The sequence below is a fragment of the Dendrobates tinctorius genome, unplaced genomic scaffold (genome assembly GCF_039654945.1).
Source record: "Dendrobates tinctorius isolate UK_male_01 unplaced genomic scaffold, ASM3965494v1 ptg000019l, whole genome shotgun sequence".
In the NCBI taxonomy this organism is placed as follows: Eukaryota; Metazoa; Chordata; class Amphibia; order Anura; family Dendrobatidae; genus Dendrobates; species Dendrobates tinctorius.
The window spans coordinates 27108029-27127974 of NW_027361687.1; the positions used below are offsets into that span (position 1 = coordinate 27108029).

Here is a 19946-nt window from a genome sequence, read left to right on the forward strand (position 1 = left end):
CAACAAAAGTTAGTTTAATATGTTGTAGGTCCACCTTTTGCGGAGATTACAGCCTCAATTCTCCGAGGTATGGATTCATACAAGGTGTGAATTGTTTCCAAAGGAATTTTAGCCCATTCTTCAGTTAAAACACCCTCCAGTTCTTTGAGCGACGATGGTGGCGGAAATCGACGTCTAACTTGAATCTCTAAAATCGGCCATAAATGCTCAATAATGTTGAGATCTGGGGATTGTGGGTGCCAGATGAGATGCTCAACTTCATTACAATGTTCCTCGTGCCATGCTTTAACAATTTTAGCTGTATGAATTGGTGCATTATCATGCTGAAAGATGGCGTTCCCCTCCGGGAACAGTGCTTGAACCATAGAATGCACTTGGTCGCCCAAAATGCCTAAATAATCGCGGCTGTTAATTCTTCCATGAAGGGATATCATTGGCCCGGCGGATCTCCACGAAATAGCACCCCAGATCATCGCAGAACCTCCGCCATGTTTTACAGTTGGGAGAAGGCAGTCTGGGAGAAGGCTCTCCAGCGGATTTAGTATGTTTCTATGCACATCCAGGAGGACAAATAACGACCCTCGTATAGGATTCCTCTTACTGCTTCACAATTGCTAACAATGAATCTCTATTAGATTAGGACCGCCCACTAGACTCCAGGGATTTCCATAAAACATAATTAATATTACATTTTTACCAATAAACCTTGCAGATTAAATCAGACACTTGACAGGTTCACTTTAAAGGTGCCCAGTTCTGAATATAGCTGCTCCTGGATCCAGCGTCCACTTTTTTCTTGTGTTCAACACAGGACAGAGTTTCTTGTGTCTGCGCATCATTGGTGTTATGCTTGAAGGGGAATGGCTAACCATTTATTTCAGTAGCTATGCCAGCTTCCCTTTTTTATGTATGCTACTTACTAATATATTTCATTTACCCAACGTTCTCCGATCTTCAAATATCAGGTTCAGGGTCCCGGAAGACCCACTTCTAGTTTTCGACACAGAACTTGCTTGTGAATTGGGCTATCAGCTTCTTTCAATAACAAAGTGAGCTCCCGCTTCATTTGCCACCATGCATAAAGAGAGAAGGGAACTGGCTTAGCTATTAAATAATGCATTATATCCAGGGCTGCCACTAGGAATTTCGGGGCCCCCCCTTGAGACTTCGCCCAGGCTCCACCCCCAGTTCCACCTCCACCCTAGCTCCTCCTCCACCACTCGAACCAAAATCCCTCCACCCTTTCTTTGAAAAACTTCACTTCTGCACCAAGCCCTCACCAATCACACATTAACACCATATCACATACATAGCCATCAGCTTTTGTTTTGACCAAAAGATTTTTTAAGCCTGCCACCATGGCAAGGTAGACTCTACTGGCAGGACCCTACTCTACTCTAACCTATTAAACATTTGGTAACTTTTTTTTGTATATTTTACTTATCTTTCTTCAAGGGAATGTGTCACATACATTTTTTTACTAATTGAAATTATATATATATATATATATATATGTACAATCACATACTGAAATGGTGGACAAATGAATACATGGACTTGTTATTTACTCACACAGCCAGTGTTGCCGCCGCACCCACCACCAAGTCAGGAAGAAACTAATGGTCATCTCAGCCTGCCCACCGCTGCCGTCTCAGCCTGCCCACCAAATAAATGGAAAGTGTATATTACTGCATATATAATCACTGATTATACACTACAAAAAATAATCTTTATTGGTATTTATTCAAAACCTATAAATTCTAGAACATAAATACACCTCGAAATGTAACTCTAAGTGATTATGTAAAAAAAACAAGAATAAATAAAATAGAAGTCAAGAGTAAAGGGCTGATCACCTCATTTATTTAGTTTACTAACTTTTATACAGTAATAATTCCAAAACTCTTTAGGATATGTTCCCACGGTCAGTAAACGCTACAGTAAAGTAGACCCCTTAAGGAACTTATCTAGATGTGTGGTTAGCACTTTGAACCCCCAAGTGCTTGACAGAAGTTTATAATGTAGAGGCATAAAAATAAAAAATCTTATTTTTTTTTCACAAAAATGATCTTTTCACCCCCAATTTTTTATTTTCCCAACTATAACATGAGAAATTGGACTCTAACAGTTGTTGTGCAATTTGTCCCGAATAGACTGCTACCCCATATGTAGGGGTAAACCACTGTTTGGGCGCACGGCAGAGCTTGGAAGGAAAGGAGCACCATTTGATTTTTTCAATACAGAATTGGCTGGAATTGAGATCAGACGCCATGTTGCGTTTGGAGATCCCCTGATGTGCCCAAACAGTGAAAACCACAAATTTTAACTCCAACCCTAACCCAACACAGCATGCTGGTACTGTGCAGCACAGTCTGTGCTGACTAAAAGGATAGGACAATGGTTGAGCTGCAGGTGGAGACAGTCAACATGCTGGTACTAGTCGGCACAGTACTAGTCGGCACAGTCTGTGCTGACTAAAAGGATAGGAATACGGGCTGAGCTGCAGGTGGAGACAGTCAACATGCTGGTACTAGTCAGCACAGTCTGTGCTGACTAAAAGGATAGAACTATGGGCTGAGCTGCAGGTGGAGACTCTGGAGACAGTCAACAATGTGCCTACTAATCATGGATGCTGGAGATTTGTCCCACTGGGCCCTGGCTCACCCCTTCATCAGCTGGGCCCCCTGGCTCACCCCATCATCAGCCCCTGGCCCCCTGGCTCCCCCATCATCAGTCCCTGGCCAGCCCCCTGGCTCACCCCATCATCAGCCCCTGGCCCCCTGGCTCCCCCATCATCAGCCGGGTCCCCTGGCTCCCCCATCATCAGCCCCTGGCCAGCCTCCTGGCTTACCCCATCATCAGCCCCTGGCTCACGCTCACCTCATCATCAGCCTCTGGCCCCCTTGCTCCCCCATCATCAGCCCCTGGCCCTGGCTCACCCTATCATCAGCCCCTGGCCCCCTGGCTCAGTCCACATGACCAAACATAGGTAAATATACGTATGAAAACAAGTATATCAATGGGAGATAAATCACAATTCTATTCCCATATATCTTATAAACATTGCTATAGGAAAATCTCCCATCATAATTCACACTCTCCTCTCTGCACCGACATGCATTAATATGAAAAATGTTGCAAATGCTTTGTTGCTGCACCTACATCTGTTAGGTGTGTGCACAGTGTTATATCCCATGCGCAGTGTCCACCCATTGATATACTTGTTTTCATACGTATATTTACCTATGTTTGGTCATGTGGACCGATATCTCTTTTTAGGTGTTTTTATGGTCTGGCTATCATGCTTTAATAAAGATTACATTTTTTATGGCTATGCTTTTTTGTCTTTTTGGATATTTTTTGGATGTTTCTAAGTGCCATTTTTGGTAGGCTTGATATTTTGGATATTATTACAGAAGGTATTTTAGATGACTTATGAAATCAAAAGGTGTTCTAATAGTCTTCATTCTTCACATCCATTTTTAATTGAATGATAAAATGCTTCAGCTTCAGTTAACTGATGCCAGTCATACTTTTGTCCACATTAGTGGACACTAAGCCTATAGAGAAGTGATATGAAAAGGCGCTGATGCTCCTTGGGGGCAGGGCTTAGACTTCCTCTTGTCTTATTGTAGGCAGACCAGGGAAGGAAGGCCCATTGCCTTATATCAAAATGTAGGTTTTCAGAATGGGGATTGGGAATGCCCATGATAAAAAGGAGTTTGTGTGTCTCCTTGTGGGCGGGGCTTGGTTTTCCTGGTGTCTTATTGGAAGCAGTTCAAGAAGGCTTCATTCATAGCTGGTTTGTAAGAGGGAAGATAGGAAAAGTGTATGATTTCCTGGGAACCAAATATGGAAATTCTCTATATTCATCCACAGTTTGAGTTTTAAGTATAGAATTGAGGATGATTTAAAGTTTTTTTTCCAGTTTGTATCTTGTGTTTATTTATGGGCTTCAGCCATAAATGTGCCTCAGTTGCTCTTCCTGAAAGTAAACAGATCTTAAACATGATGACGGGAATGGAAACATCTAGAATATTGGAATGTTGCATAACTTTTCTTTGCACAATGAGTAAGCGATATTTATAGAAAACTGGAAAAACCCTTGCTTTGTTTTTCTCAGATAAACTAACTGTAATGGCACGGGACACGGACTCCTGATGCTAAATGCAGGTCGTTGGCACTTATCTATTTGAATGATCAGTGACCTGCTATAAACTAATCATCTGCTTTTTTCATATCTTTTATTTATTTTTTATAACTAAATGGCCAGCGCCAAGCCATTTCCATCAGTAAAGTCCCCAATAAGTCTGGACATGCGTCTAAAATATAATACTGTATCTTGTTATGTTTTTTTCTTAACTCCTTGACTATCAACTCAGATGACAATGCTATAAGGTCCCATGTCAGCTACAATCTCCATTTACATTGGTATCGTGCATTGGCACACAGTCACAGCTGATATGAAGCCTATACGCATCTACTCAGCCTTTATTGCATTGTATCATTATTGTAGATGTCACAAGTATACATCTGCTTTACCCTGGATTCTGCATGGGAAGTAAGAAGGCATTAAACTGTTGGCTGCCAGAGGGAGAAGAAGACTGACTTTGCCCAAAGCCCGCCCAAACAGTACAATTGGGATATCAAAAAAGATTATAAAGCTATATTTATATGCTATAAACACCTCAGAGACAGAAAAGTATAAGTATATAGAGCAAGCCATGCTGGCGACATCACACACCCAGTCCATTCTGGAGACAGAAGCGAAAAGAGGAACCATTGATTTACCGGAGGAAAGAGGTATTTTATGTATTTGCCTCTGACAGAATAGTCTCTTTGAACCAAATTTGGAACCTGAGCCTTGTCACATGTACTGGCATGTAAACAGGGTGAGAATATAATTTTCTTACTATTCATTGGAGAAATATACGGTCATAATGTCCATCCTCAGAGTTTGACTGCCTATATTCAGGTAAAGGCACCTGCAGAGTCTAATCTTTATTACAAAAAAATACAAAATTAGAAATCTTTCCATTCTTACATTGACCATTGTTTTTTTTAAATCTAACTTCCTGATGTTTTAGTAAATGCACATGCACATTAGCAGCAATGAACAGACTCAGACCCTATGTTTTGTATTGAAGCATCTAAAGCAATGGCCGGAGCTGAGCCTCCCCTCCTCCCAGAAGAGGCGTGGGCGGAGGCCAATATGACGGGGCGGTTGGAATGTGAAGGTGGGGGGAGTGGGTTTCAAAGGAAGAGGCGGTGCTGATATATAGGGGGAAGCATCGGGCCTTCCTCCTCACAGTTCCCGCTCTTTTTACAGGAAGCTTGTCCCGCCCTCCCTCCCCTTTTAGTTTTGGTGTATGGTAACGTTGGAGTTATTTGGGTCATGGCGGTTTGGAAGGAGGGGGGAGTCCTTGGCGTCATTTGGAAATTGGTTTTGGAGACTCACTGTATAGGGTCTCCTACGTTCATAGGTATGGTGGTGGTGATCTGGTGAAAGGTGGATGGGGAGTTTCCGTAAAGTGGGCGATCCCCTAGTTGCTTAGTGGACAATACGTCTCGGTGTGATGGTGCTCCTTGCCTGTGGGGTAACGGCTGGGAGTAATATGTTGGGTTTAGTCCACAACATTTTGGGGTAATTCACCTAGATCTCGTGGCTTCGAGGACTCCTCCTCAGTGTTCAAGTTATTGTATTTATGTTGTTCATAATACATTATTATTGTTGTTTTTGATTTAATAAAAGGCTGCTGTGGCCATGCAAATTCCAAAGAAACTTCTGGTCTCTGGAATTATTAAGCAGCGTATGGGGTTAATACAGGTGGGTGGGGTGGTGCGTTAGGATGCTCTTGTCTCCTCTTAAGGAAACAACTTGACAAATCCCAACATCATGAGCGTGTGCAAAGGTCATTGTGGAAAGAAGGATATGACACTGGCAATGATGATTGGTTGAGCTTTTAACAGCTTTGTATAGGGGTGTTACCTGTCACTGTAACCCTGCCTCTTATGATGATAAGCCCACTGTAAACTATTCTTGAAAGAACCAGAAGTACGAATCTAAAAAAAAAAAAACAGTGGCCAGTGTAAAAATTGTAAGATTACTAATTTTGTATTTTTTATTAAAAAATTATTGATATGAAAAAAAATGGCAAAATTAAAAAAAATACATGTAACACAAAAAATTAATTTCAAGAATAGGTCATTTTAGGTCATATTTCCTTTAAAAGTGAATTTTTAAGACATTGTGCTTCACAAATGTGAATTGTCTTTGGAAATCTTGTTTTGCTGATCCTAGGTGTGGTAGAGTGGATTAGCATTGAATATCTGTACTAAATAGTCATCATATTCCACAAGATCAGAAACAACCCACCGTCTGAACCTCTACGCTCCAACAGACAGTGAGTCATGTAGAGTTGCTCAGTCGGTAATGCGACCTAATATTGCACGGACCTGGCACTCTGGACTACAGCTCCCATAAATTACTACACAGCTTTCACAATCTATCATAAACACTTCTGCAAATTTTTAGTATTTGATAATGTCCTTTCCACAAAATATATCAGATAAAATCTTAATTTCAATTTTGAATATTAATGGTGTGTTCACACTGATGGGTTTTTTTGCTGAATTTTTGGAGCAGAAACTGATCTCAGACTCATTGTGTTCCACCTGGAAACAAAGGAGTTATAGAGTGGTAATGTCACGCTGTGACTACGTAAATAAAGGGGCCCTGCGCTGTCCCTAGGGCTAGGACCCTAACTATCCCTGCTCCCAAAGGTACCTCTGAAGGTGAAGAGGTTTGGGCCACTAGCCTTACTGTTCTCCTGTTATTCCCTAAGCTGTCTACTCTTCCTGCCCAGGCCATGGACAGAAATACTAATGTATAAACACATAAGATAAACAGGGATAAGAAAAAGCAACTAATATACAATACACTCACCAAAGGTAGAAAGATATATCGGGAAGTGTAGAAGTGTACAAATCAAATGGGAATGGGACAGTGAGGAAAGCATATACCCAAAAACATACAACAATCTCCAGCAGCAAGAACGATCTCCAACTCAGCACAGCGATTCCAAGGGGCTAGGAAGTAAAACTTTCACTGGCAAAGAAGAGAAGGTCTGGCCAGATTTTATAGAGAGAGGAAATGACCAGGTCAGAAACAGCTGTGAGATGGTGCTGCAACTTTCTACCCAGCATAGAAAGGGTCGTTAACCTCTTTAGCACCAAATAAAACAAAATCCTTGAAACACAAACAGGCTAAATGGAAGATCTGTGATTCACAATACGTAGTGATCAGTACTTCAGATCTCCCAGGAGGACGAGACCCACTCGTGACAGGTCTTCTGCTTAGGACCCTCTTCTGAGAGAGCAACTTAATTTTGAGATGTGAGTGCCACTTTGGATAACCTACTATATGTAAAATGTACCTAACAGGTCATTGTCTAGAAGACCGACCACTGCTGCTGTCTAGCTTATAAACCGGGATTTTGAGCTAACAGAGCTCTCCAGCTATCCTACTGGCCTACTACAAAACAGAAAAGAGCTTGTAAGCACTGAGCATGTTCTGGTAACAGCGGTGGTCGATCTCTAAGTCAGCAAGGTGAAAAGGAAATTGTTAATATCTCAAGAATAAATGAAAACTTTAACAAGCAGTAAATTGCAAAATTGGAGTTACGTATTAATGTAGATGCGAATGACCCTCTTAATACTTGGCATTAAAATGTGGCATTAAATGGTTACACTCCATCAAATTCCTAAATTTGGTAGAAAAATTGTCTTTTTTTTTTTCAAAAGTATCGCACGTAATTTCCTTTCCAGAAAGAGCATTAAACAAGTTAGACCAGATTGCAATCTAGTATTTACTTCCTCTTGTTTCTGATGTAAATGCACAGGGTCGGTCATGTGAAGAGAAGCAAAGGCCTTTAAAGTGTTGGTACGTTACACAATCTTGCTGGGACTACTTGGTATGTGTTGGTAATATTATATCTAAACATATCGGATAATGTCTCCATTGGTATTGTGTTGGGATATAAACTTTATAAAAGTTCTATGTAATGGAGGTCACATGATGTTATAGACTCTTTATAAGTGATAACACTTCCCCATGTCCTGTAGTTATTACAGAGCAAACATTTAGTTCAGATCTGTAAAATGTATTTCCCAACAATATGGCAAACAGCAATTAATACTGAAGTAATGAAGTAGAATTTAGTAACACAGATTTGTACATTTAAGACTTCTCTTGGTTATAGAAGTGTTGTTTTCATGCTGTGAGATTAGATACATGCAAGAGATTGGCTGTTGTAGATAACACACTTTCAATTGATCATTTTGGAAAAGCTCAGCTCATTAGAGGTCATCTCCATAGTCAACTGACCACTTAAGGTTACTTTCACACATCAGTTTTTTGCCGTCAGGCAGGATCCGGCTATTTTTAGAAAAAACGGATCTGGCATAAATTTTGGAGAACTGTAGAAACAGATCCGTTTTTCTGCCGGATCCGTCTAGCAGGTTATATCTGTTTCCTGGGGGCTGGCCAATTGGATCTGAGCATGCGCAGACTTAAAAAAACGGATCCGGTGGCTGGATCCGTCTTTTTCTGGATCCGGCGCATTCCGATGCCCATAGACTTTCATTGTGGCAAAAAGCCAGAAGCGTCAGATCCGGCGCTTCCGGCTTTTTCGCCGGAGACAAAAAACGTTACAGTAGCCGTTTTTTCCAGACGCCGGAATGAGACAAGTAGCCGGATCCGGCAAAAAACGGATGAAACGCAATGCCGTCCGGCGTGATCCGGCGCTAATGCAAGTCAATGGGGAAAAACTGGATCCGGCATTGCATTTTGCCGGATTCGGTTTTACAAAAAAAAGCCGGATCGCGCCTGACGGCGAAAAACTGATGTGTGAAAGAGGCCTAAAGAGGACCCGTCAGCAGGATTTTAGACTCTTAACTAAACACATGGCTGTAATGGCGCTTTGAAGCTGATTAAAATGATACCTGTTTTGAAGAAATCCGTTTTGTCATTCTTCTGTTATCATCCATGTAAGTTTTATGCCAGTGAAGCGCAAGTGCAGCGGGGCTGGATGTTGCACTTGGTCTTTTCCCGCTTGCCTCCACTCTAGAATTAACAGGTCACTACTTTTTAAACGACCTGCCTCTCTCTGGGCAAAATTTCACTCAGGCGCTGGCAGATGGATTTCTCAGCTCAATTACATCTTTTGGAAGATACTGCCCATGCCATGCCCCTGGCAATAAAGGTGCAATTTCAGCCTGCAGAAGCAGGTCATTGAAAAACCAATGATCATAGTCATAGACTGACGCAGGCAGGAGGGGGGCAGCTAATACTCAGCCTGGCAGAAGACTAAAAATCTGCATTTGCTCATCATTAGCATAAAGCTTCTGCAGTTAATTAAAAAAGAACAACAAAACTTATTTCTTAAAAAAAGGTATAATTTAGTCAGCTTTAAAGCACCATTACAGCCATACAGTGCCTTGCAAAAGTATTCGGCCCCCTGGAACTTTTCAACCTTCTCCCACAGATCATGCTTCAAACATAAAGATATCAATTGTAAATTTGTGGTGAAGAATCAACAACAAGTGGAACACAATTGTAACGTTGAACAAAATTTATTGATTATTTTAAATTTTTGTGGAAATTCAAAAACTGAAAAGTGGGGCGTGCAATATTATTTGGCCCCTTTACTTTCAGTGCAGCAAACTCACTCCAGAAGTTCATTGTGGATCTCTGAATGATCCAATGTTGTCCTAAATGATTAATGATGATAAATATAATCCACCTGTGTGTAATCAAGTCTCCGTATAAATGCACCTGCTCTGTGATAGTCTCAGGGTTCTGTTTGAAGCACAGGGAGCATCATGAAGACCAAGGAACACAACAGGCAGGTCCGTGATACTGTTGTGGAGAAATTTAAAGCCGGATTTGGATACAAAATGATTTCCAAAATTTTAAACATCCCAAGGAGCACTGGCACTGTGCAAGCGATCACATTGAAATGGAAGGAGTATCATACCACTGCAAATCTACCAAGAACCGGCCGTCCCTCTAAACTTTCAAACAAGGAGAAGACTGATCAGAGATGCAGCCAAAAGGTCCATGATCACTCTGGATGAACTGCAGAGATCTACAGGTGAGGTGGAACAGTCTGTCCATAGGATAACAATCAGTCGTACACTGCACAAATCTGGCCTGTATAGAAGAGTGGCAAGAAGAAAGCCATTTCTCAAAGATATCCATAAAAAGTGTTGTTTAAAGTTTACAACAAGCCACCTGGGAGACACACCAAACATGTGGAAGAAGGTGCTCTGGTCAGATGAAACCAAAATCGGACTTTTTGGCAACAATGCCAAACGATATGTTTGGCGTAAAGACAACACAGCTCATCACCCTGAACACACCATCCCCACTGTCAAACATGGTGGTGGCAGCATCATGGTTTGGGCCTGCTTTTCTTCAGCAGGGACAGGGAAGATGGTTAAAATTGATGGGAAGATGGATGGAGCCAAATACAGGACCATTCTTGAAGAAAACCTGTTGGAGTCTGCAAAAGACCTGAGACTGGGACGGAGATTTGTCTTCCAACAAGACAATGATCCCAAACATAAAGCAAAATCTACAATGGAATGGTTCGCAAATAAACATATCCAGGTGTTAGAATGGCCAAGTCAAAGTCCAGACCTGAATCCAATCGAGAATCTGTGGAAAGAGCTGAAAACTGCTGTTCTCCATCAAACCTCACTGAGCTCGAGCTGTTTGCCAAGGAAGAATGGGCAAGAATTTCAGTCTCTCGATGTACAAAACTGATAGAGACATACCCCAAGCGACTTGCAGCTGTAATCGCAGCAAAATGTGGCACAACGAAGTATTAAGTTAAAGGGGCCAAATAATATTGCACGCCCCACTTTTCAGTTTTTGAATTTCCACAAAAATGTAAAATAACCAATAAATTTCGTTCAACTTCACAATTGTGTTCCACTTGTTGTTGATTCTTCAGCAAAAATTTACATTTGGTATCTTTAAGTTTGAAGAATGATATGTGGGAAAAGGTTGAAAAGTTCCATGGGGCAGAATACTTTTGCAAGTATCTTTATTTAAGAGTCCAAAATACTGCTGACAGATCCTCTTTTCTTGCGATTTTATAAAATGTATTCTGTAGTCCCCTAACATGTATGATTCAACTTGTATTAACTTATTTAGTTGTTCATTTTTTATCTGAAAAAAAATTATGGTATATTTCTTATCAGGTAATGAAATATTGAAAGGATTACAATGTTTCCCTGTGGGAATTACATGGCTTTATGTTCTCTGAAGGGGGTCACAATCTCTATGACATGAACTTCTCGTCTAATAAAAATGCTTGGACTGTATCACTGAGGTTCTTCACAGAAACTCATATCGCAGTTAGTGATGATGACAGCACAGTTCCTGTCACACAGTAATATAAAAGATGACAGTTCAGCTTCCATGAATGTTTAAAATAATCTGTTAATTAATTCAGGATAATTTAGACAAGGGGATAATGACAGTATCAGCTCTTCAGGCAAAGATGATCCTGGATATAGCTTTTCATGAGACACTCTACTGTTCTCATGGTGGAACTAGGTGGAACTGTATGGAAATAAGTATGTCACATATAAAATAAGTGCAGAGTGTGATAGACAATCAGGATGAAAGTGCAGAAAAAAATGCTCAACTGCTTCTTTAAAGTACCCATCTACTGTACAATTGATCAAAATGGACATTTTTAACAAAAATGATAAATCGTCAGGGCAAATTTAACAAAGTTTAGAGAGAAAACAGCAGAGAGTATATTAGGTTCTGACAGTTGGGTAGTCATTCATTTTTTGGAATGAATACCATATGTAAGGACTCATTCAGACGTTCATGCCAGTCGATACGAGGACGGGCCCTTAAAGCGTGAACTGGCCACAACTCTCTGACTCAAGCATGACAGCTTCATATATTTCTATGAGGCCCTCATGCTCAGGTCAGGAGGGACTCCTTTAGTCCATGCTTTAGCTGTCCATGTTTTGAGCGATTGGCATGGACATCTGAATATGCTCTAATGCATTCAACCTCAGTTGGTTTTTTTTAGCAAAGCATGGTTCTCTGTCCTCAGAAGGCACCATACGATGACTGAAACACATTGAAATCTTAAATTCTGACTTGATTTGTAATAGTGTCGCAAGGTTAGATTTGGGTGTGAAAAGGTTGCTGATCAGCTGATTGCATGGCGTGACAGAGTGTAGGTCACTCCTGGGGTGCACTCCATACACAGCTGTCTCATAGTCAATGAGTGGAGCAGAGGCCGCGCATGCGCACGTTCACTCTATTCTGGAGAGCCATGTTCTTGGGATCGCTGGCAGAATCATCTTTTCAGACAGGCGAAGAATGGGTAATCGTATTTCCCATTAGAGCCGGCGTTAGAATTACACAGCAGTCTATAGAAAAGTGTAAGTTATGTAAAATGACTTTTCCCCACCCGAGTTCCCATGTCAGACTACAGACAGTTTGTACACCAGTCTGTATATTGTGCAACATTGTGCAACTGAATTTTTAATAGTGTTTACACAGACGTTCAGGTCCCTCGGGTTATCTGCTGTGAGCAGAACTCATTGAGTTTTTTTTACAATCTTCTTCTTGATCTTGTCATTACATAAAAACTGTTAGTGTTAAAATGCCTATGTTATAGCTGTCCATGTAAAATAGTAATGCTTGCTTCACATATCTGATTTCTCCAGCAGGATGGAGCACGCTATGTTCATGAGTTCAGATGAATTGGACGACGATGTGTTTTATCCAGATGATTTTGAATTCTCAAGGGAGCCTATAACTCCTTCATCAACGTCAATGTTCTCTCCGAGTTCACCTTACAATTGTCTCCTGGGCCGGTTCCAGCTCTTCACAGTATCACACTGCTGCGGTCCAGGATGCAGGATTTCGGAGTGCAAAGACAAAGCCACTCAGACCCTAGAACCGTCCTCCACCAGTGGTGATATCATGTTACCGTGTGGCGTCTTGGAATCTCCAAGGAGACTCTTCTACGGTAAGAGGCAATGTTGCCCTGGTTGTGTGCCAACCTTAGATTGAAATGTTGTGCAGTTGTCCAGTATTGATTTCCATCATCATTTCTCCACTGGAGATTGATTGCCCCATCGACTTCTAATGTGACCCTTTAATTCAGATCTGTCACAAGAAATATGGTGTGGTGTGACTATTAGGGGTGATCAAAGAATGTGTTTTTTTAGCATGCAGGAAATTTTCTCGCTCAGGCTCATCTCAGCAAGGCTGGGTCCACATTGCGTTAGGGGGGTGCATTTAACGCATCCGTTACACAGCGGCATTAACGCTATGTAACAGATGCGTTAACTCACCCATACACTGCTATAGACGAGCGCATCGCTAACGCATGTCATAATCATCATGCATTAGCGATGTGCTGTCATTCTGTGATGGACCCTAGGGAGTAGCGTTAACGCAGTCCGCCAACGCCATGCGTTGAACGGACTGCATTAACGCTATGTGAACTTGGCCTTAGGTTGACATCCTTACGATCTATTACAGATAGATCTCTGGCTGACAAAGACTGAAAAGAGCCCCTGTGTAACAACAGAATATGGTCCTTTTGCAGCCCAATAGCTCATCATAATGCATTATCACCTGATTTGGAGCTGGAAATGGGCCCCCTTGTCTCTTGGGCCCCTGTGCAGCTGCACGGGTTGCACTAATGATATGTCCGCCCCAGGCATGTTTGTAATGCTACACTCCAGGTGCATAACACAATTGTGGTGTGTTAGGGGCCCAACCTAGTGACAGGTTCCCTTCAAATGGAACCTGTCACTAGATTAATGCTACCCAAACTTTAAATCGCATGAATAAGACCCAATATAGCCTGGCTGTAGCATTTTAGAGAAAACATAGTTTGAAAAGACATGCGAGGGATATAGAGAGGGACCTGACTTGTCCGGTGCGGTCCTCGGATAACTTATTCACTGTGTGACTCCAGAGAATTATTTCTTATCCCTAGATTAAAATAATAAAAAAAATAACTGTTGCTCACCATCACCAGGTCCAGCGCTTCCTCTCCGCTGCTGCTCTGGTGATTATTTACATGCTGCAGCAGTGTCATCATGATTATAGTACATATCGCCGCTGCAGCCAATCACTTAGCTCAGAAGCTCTGTTGATGTAGGGAGCTCAGTGTCTGCATCGGTGACATGTGGTACTACTGCTGCAGCATGTAAGCAATCATCGGAGCAGTGGTGGGGAGGCAGCACTGGAGCCCAGGAGAGTGAGCAACAGCTTTTTTTATTTTGTAATTTTTGAGTCACAAGGAAATTTCCTGGGCATTGTTCTTACACAAGGCTCTGACAATCAATGTTGCTGGCTCTCAAAAACAGGAAACGCAGATAAATGTGATGGCCGTCACCTCTAACCTGTGATTGAGCAGCCACTGACCCGATACCCCGCCACTTCTTCCTTCCCAGTTTGTGACCTCCACCATTTCCTGTGTATGGATCGCTGTTTGCTGCATGTATTTTGTGGTTTCCATCTGTCACGAACGCCTTATTGTATTTCTATTGACTATGTGTCATTTTTCAAACACATATTTGTAAAATGATCATTGGCATGGGCTGCTCATGCAACAGGGAAATGGAAACTCATGTGTTTCTTATTAGCGACATTGGCTTTGTGCCACCATCAGTGCTGGCTGCGGCTCTTCTAGTAGACAGGAACGCTCTGCCCATATGTGAGCAGATAGTGGAGCGCTCTGCAAGGCACACGACATATGGAAGCCACTGACGAGTTACTGTTCCCAGGCCTCAGAACTTAGATAGGCTATGAGCCAAAGCCTGCACAGGACTTAGATGACTTTTTCTGCAGCATGCACTCCCTTGCCATAAGGAGCTACTTGTAGGCTATTGAAAGTTTGGAGTAGATTGTAATCTACTCTTACCAGTACAGGCATTATAGGCCATCAAAAGCAGATTGGAGGGGGTCTGACTGTAGGCCCCCTGATGAAAAACTCAATGATCAGCCTCTTCATTTTGCACCTGCACCCCATAGTGGCTCTTTATTTTTGCAACCCTGACTTAATAAAGGGGTTCTCCAGTCAGAATATATCGATGAACTATTTGTAGAGTATATATTAGATCAATGAAGGGTCGACGGCCGTCACCCCCACCACTCATCTGCTATAAGCTCCACATGTTGCCAGTTGTAATCACATTGAACTCATCGACATTGGCCAGCTCCATTCACTGAACAGTGGCCACTGCTAGGTACTGTGCAGATGTGTTCAATGTGTAGGGGCCACTGCTGGGTACTGCACATCTGCATTTAATGCGTAGGGGCCACTGCTGGGTACTGCACATCTGCATTTAATGCGTAGGGGCCACTGCTGGGTACTGCACATCTGCATTTAATGTGTAGGGGCCACTGCTGGGTACTGCACATCTGCATTTAATGTGTAGGGGCCACAGCTGGGTACTGCACATCTGCATTTAATGCGTAGGGGCCACTGCTGAGTACTGCACATCTGCATTTAATGCGTAGGGGCCACTGCTGGGTACTGCACATCTGCATTTAATGTGTAGGGGCCACTGCTGGGTACTGCACATCTGCATTTAATGTGTAGGGGCCACAGCTGGGTACTGCACATCTGCATTTAATGTGTAGGGGCCACTGCTGGGTACTGCGCAGCTGCGTTCAATGTGTAGGGGCCACTGCTGGGTACTGCACATCTGCATTTAATGCGTAGGGGCCACTGCTGGGTACTGCACATCTGCATTTAATGTGTAGGGGCCACTGCTGGGTACTGCGCAGCTGCGTTCAATGTGTAGGGGCCACTGCTGGGTACTGCACATCTGCATTTAATGCGTAGGGGCCACTGCTGGGTACTGCACATCTGCATTTAATGTGTAGGGGCCACAGCTGGGTACTGCACATCTGCATTTAATGCGTAGGGGCCACTGCTGAGTACTGCACATCTGCATTTAATGCGTAGGGGCCACTGCTGGGTACTGCACATCTACATTTAATGTGTAGGGGCCACAGCTGGGTACTGCGCAGCTGCATTTAATGTGTAGGGGCCACTGCTGGGTACTGCACATCTGCATTTAATGCGTAGGGGCCACTGCTGAGTACTGCACATCTGCATTTAATGCGTAGGGGCCACTGCTGGGTACTGCACATCTGCATTTAATGCACAGGGGCCACTGCTGGGTACTGCACATCTGCATTTAATGCATAGGGGCCACTGCTGGGTACTGCACATCTGCATTTAATGCATAGGGGCCACTGCTGGCCACTGCTGGGTACTGCACATCTGCATTTAATGTGTAGGGGCCACTGCTGGGTACTGTACATCTACATTTAATGTGTAGGGGCCACTGCTGGGTACTGCACATCTGCATTTAATGTGTAGGGGCCACTGCTGGGTACTGTACATCTACATTTAATGTGTAGGGGCCACTGCTGGGTACTGCACATCTGCATTTAATGTGTAGGGGCCACTGCTGGGTACTGCGCAGCTGCGTTTAATGCGTAGGGGCCACTGCTGGGTACTGCACATCTGCATTTAATGCACAGGGGCCACTGCTGGGTACTGCACATCTGCATTTAATGCATAGGGGCCACTGCTGGGTACTGCACATCTGCATTTAATGCATAGGGGCCACTGCTGGGTACTGCACATCTGCATTTAATGTGTAGGGGCCACTGCTGGGTACTGCACATCTGCATTTAATGTGTAGGGGCCACTGCTGGGTACTGCACATCTGCATTTAATGTGTAGGGGCCACTGCTGGGTACTGCACATCTGCATTCAATGTGTAGGGGCCACTGCTGGGTACTGCACATCTGCATTTAATGTGTAGGGGCCACTGCTGGGTACTGCACATCTGCATTTAATGTGTAGGGGCCACTGCTGGGTACTGCGCAGCTGCATTCAATGTGTAGGGGCCACTGCTGGGTACTGCACATCTGCATTTAATGTGTAGGGGCCACTGCTGGGTACTGCACATCTGCATTTAATGTGTAGGGGCCACTGCTGGGTACTGCGCAGCTGCATTTAATGCGTAGGGGCCACTGCTGGGTACTGCACATCTGCATTTAATGCACAGGGGCCACTGCTGGGTACTGCACATCTGCATTTAATGCACAGGGGCCACTGCTGGGTACTGCACATCTGCATTTAATGCATAGGGGCCACTGCTGGGTACTGCACATCTGCATTTAATGCATAGGGGCCACTGCTGGGTACTGCACATCTGCATTTAATGTGTAGGGGCCACTGCTGGGTACTGTACATCTACATTTAATGTGTAGGGGCCACTGCTGGGTACTGCACATCTACATTTAATGTGTAGGGGCCACTGCTGGGTACTGCACATCTGCATTTAATGTGTAGGGGCCACTGCTGGGTACTGCGCAGCTGCATTCAATGTGTAGGGGCCACTGCTGGGTACTGCACATCTGCATTTAATGTGTAGGGGCCACTGCTGGGTACTGCACATCTGCATTTAATGTGTAGGGGCCACTGCTGGGTACTGCACATCTGCATTTAATGCGTAGGGGCCACTGCTGGGTACTACACATCTGCATTTAATGTGTAGGGGCCACTGCTGGGTACTGCACATCTGCATTTAATGTGTAGGGGCCACTGCACATCTGCATTTAATGTGTAGGGGCCACTGCTGGGTACTGCACATCTGCATTTAATGTGTAGGGGCCACTGCTGGGTACTGCACATCTGCATTTAATGTGTAGGGGCCACTGCTGGGTACTGCACATCTGCATTTAATGTGTAGGGGCCACTGCTGGGTACTGCGCAGCTGCGTTCAATGTGTAGGGGCCACTGCTGGGTACTGCACATCTGCATTTAATGTGTAGGGGCCACTGCTGGGTACTGCACATCTGCATTTAATGTGTAGGGGCCACTGCTGGGTACTGCACATCTGCATTTAATGTGTAGGGGCCACTGCTGGGTACTGCACATCTGCATTTAATGTGTAGGGGCCACTGCTGAGTACTGCACATCTGCATTCAATGTGTAGGGGCCACTGCTGGGTACTGCACATCTGCATTTAATGTGTAGGGGCCACTGCTGGGTACTGCACATCTGCATTTAATGTGTAGGGGCCACTGCTGAGTACTGCACATCTGCATTTAATGTGTAGGGGCCACTGCTGAGTACTGCACATCTGCATTTAATGTGTACTGCACAGCTCTAATCATTGTGCAGTGGCCAATCATGAGTACTGTGTATTTCTAGTCAATGTGCAGAGGTGGCTGCTGAGTGCTGCACTGCTTCATTCACTGTACAGTGGCTGCTGCTGTTTACTGCACAGCTCTGTTTATTGCTCAGTGGCCATTGCTGGGTACTGTGCAGGTCCATTCACTGTGTAGTTGTAGTTACTGGGTGCTGCAGAAGAAGACTGCCCAGCTACTGCCACTCTGCAATGTATGCACCCTGCGCAGTGCAGCTCTGTCCAATGTGATTACACCCAGCATCTGCCAGAGCGTGTGACAGCTGATCAGTGGGGGGTGCTAGGTACTGGACCCCACTAATCTGATACTGCATATATTGATGACCTATCCTTAGGGCTTGTGCACATTGGATAAAATGATGCATTGCATAATTGTTTGGATCAGACAGAAAGGGTTTACTGTATGGTTTTGTCTTTTTCCACTGATAAATATCATTTTCATTTTTTTATTGCATTTCTGTCTGTGCATTAGAGGTGTTTTCTGGTTTGAGAAAGAAAACATTCTCTCCTCTCCTTCCCCAGGTCCAGTGGTGAGTTTCCGTCACTGCTCCGGCATCTGCTATTATTTGCAGCTGTGACGTCACATTGACGATTAAGACGATTAATGAGCTCTGTCCCAGTAGACAGCACAAGCCACTAAGCTCACTGATTGGCCGCACCGCTGTCAACGAGACATCAGCGCTGCAGACAATAACAGCCCTTGGGTGCAGTGGCAAAGACTTTTTAATAAATGGCAGCCAAGGGACAGGATGTTTTCTGAAACCAGAAAACCCTTTTATATATGGACAATATTCGATAATATCTTTCTTACATATAGAGGTGTTTCTGTGTAGGGAATGCTGGATATCTCTTACACCGGTCTACATCTACAAACTTATCCATGCCATTTGGAAATGGGACAGGTCGTCTGAGGCAAGAACGGAGTGCTGAGCGCCGAATCGCTCAAAAGTTGCAGTGCATCGGGGATCAGTTCCACAGACTTCATCTACAGAGGGTAAAGTCACATCGAATATTTTTCATTAATAGTCATGACTCATGAGCTAGATCAGTTACCAATGTAACACAACAATTACCATTAATGTTCCTTTTCTCTCAACCCCATCACACACTCACGGGATGAGGTAGGATCGTGAACCAGACCGTCTCAGTCCTATATCAGTGCCTGACGCCACAAATGCACTGTTTTCGAGAGGGCTCAGGTTCCCAAAGGCGGATAGGTGATAAGTGGGGACAACCATTTCAAAGCCTTTTTACAATCAGACAAATGTTGATAGAAACATTCAGTCCCAATCTTTAAAGGTGCCTAGTGATCAGTCTACAAATGTTCCATGGTCGACAGCACATCCTCTCATGTAAACAGAGAATGTGCTGCAGACAAAAAATGCCTATGGGGAACAAATGATCACATGTCAATCAGTCATACGAATCCCCATCCTGATAATTGCTCAGCACTGGTTGGCTTCCCATATTGTCCATTGGCTCTCAATCATCTGCCCTTGTAAAAAGACCCTTTAAAATTGTTGTCCGGTTAAAAAAAAGTTATCACTTATCCAGTGGATCAGTGGGGGTCCGATCGATCGGCAAGAAGGGGAGCTTTTATCTCCATAAGAACGCCGGTGTGCATATGCGATCTGCTCTCCATTGAGTCCTTG

General features: G+C 43.7%; 1 protein-coding gene across 1 annotated transcript in view; it reads left to right on the forward strand.

Moving 5' to 3' along the window:
- BMF (Bcl2 modifying factor) overlaps positions 1 to 19946 on the forward strand; it is a 94510-nt gene that overhangs the window by 18808 nt on the left and 55756 nt on the right. The window contains exons 2-3 of the mRNA XM_073566746.1: positions 12766 to 13070; positions 19128 to 19288. Coding sequence (XP_073422847.1) covers positions 12766 to 13070; positions 19128 to 19288 — 466 coding nt within the window. The remainder of the gene's footprint in view (positions 1 to 12765; positions 13071 to 19127; positions 19289 to 19946) is intronic.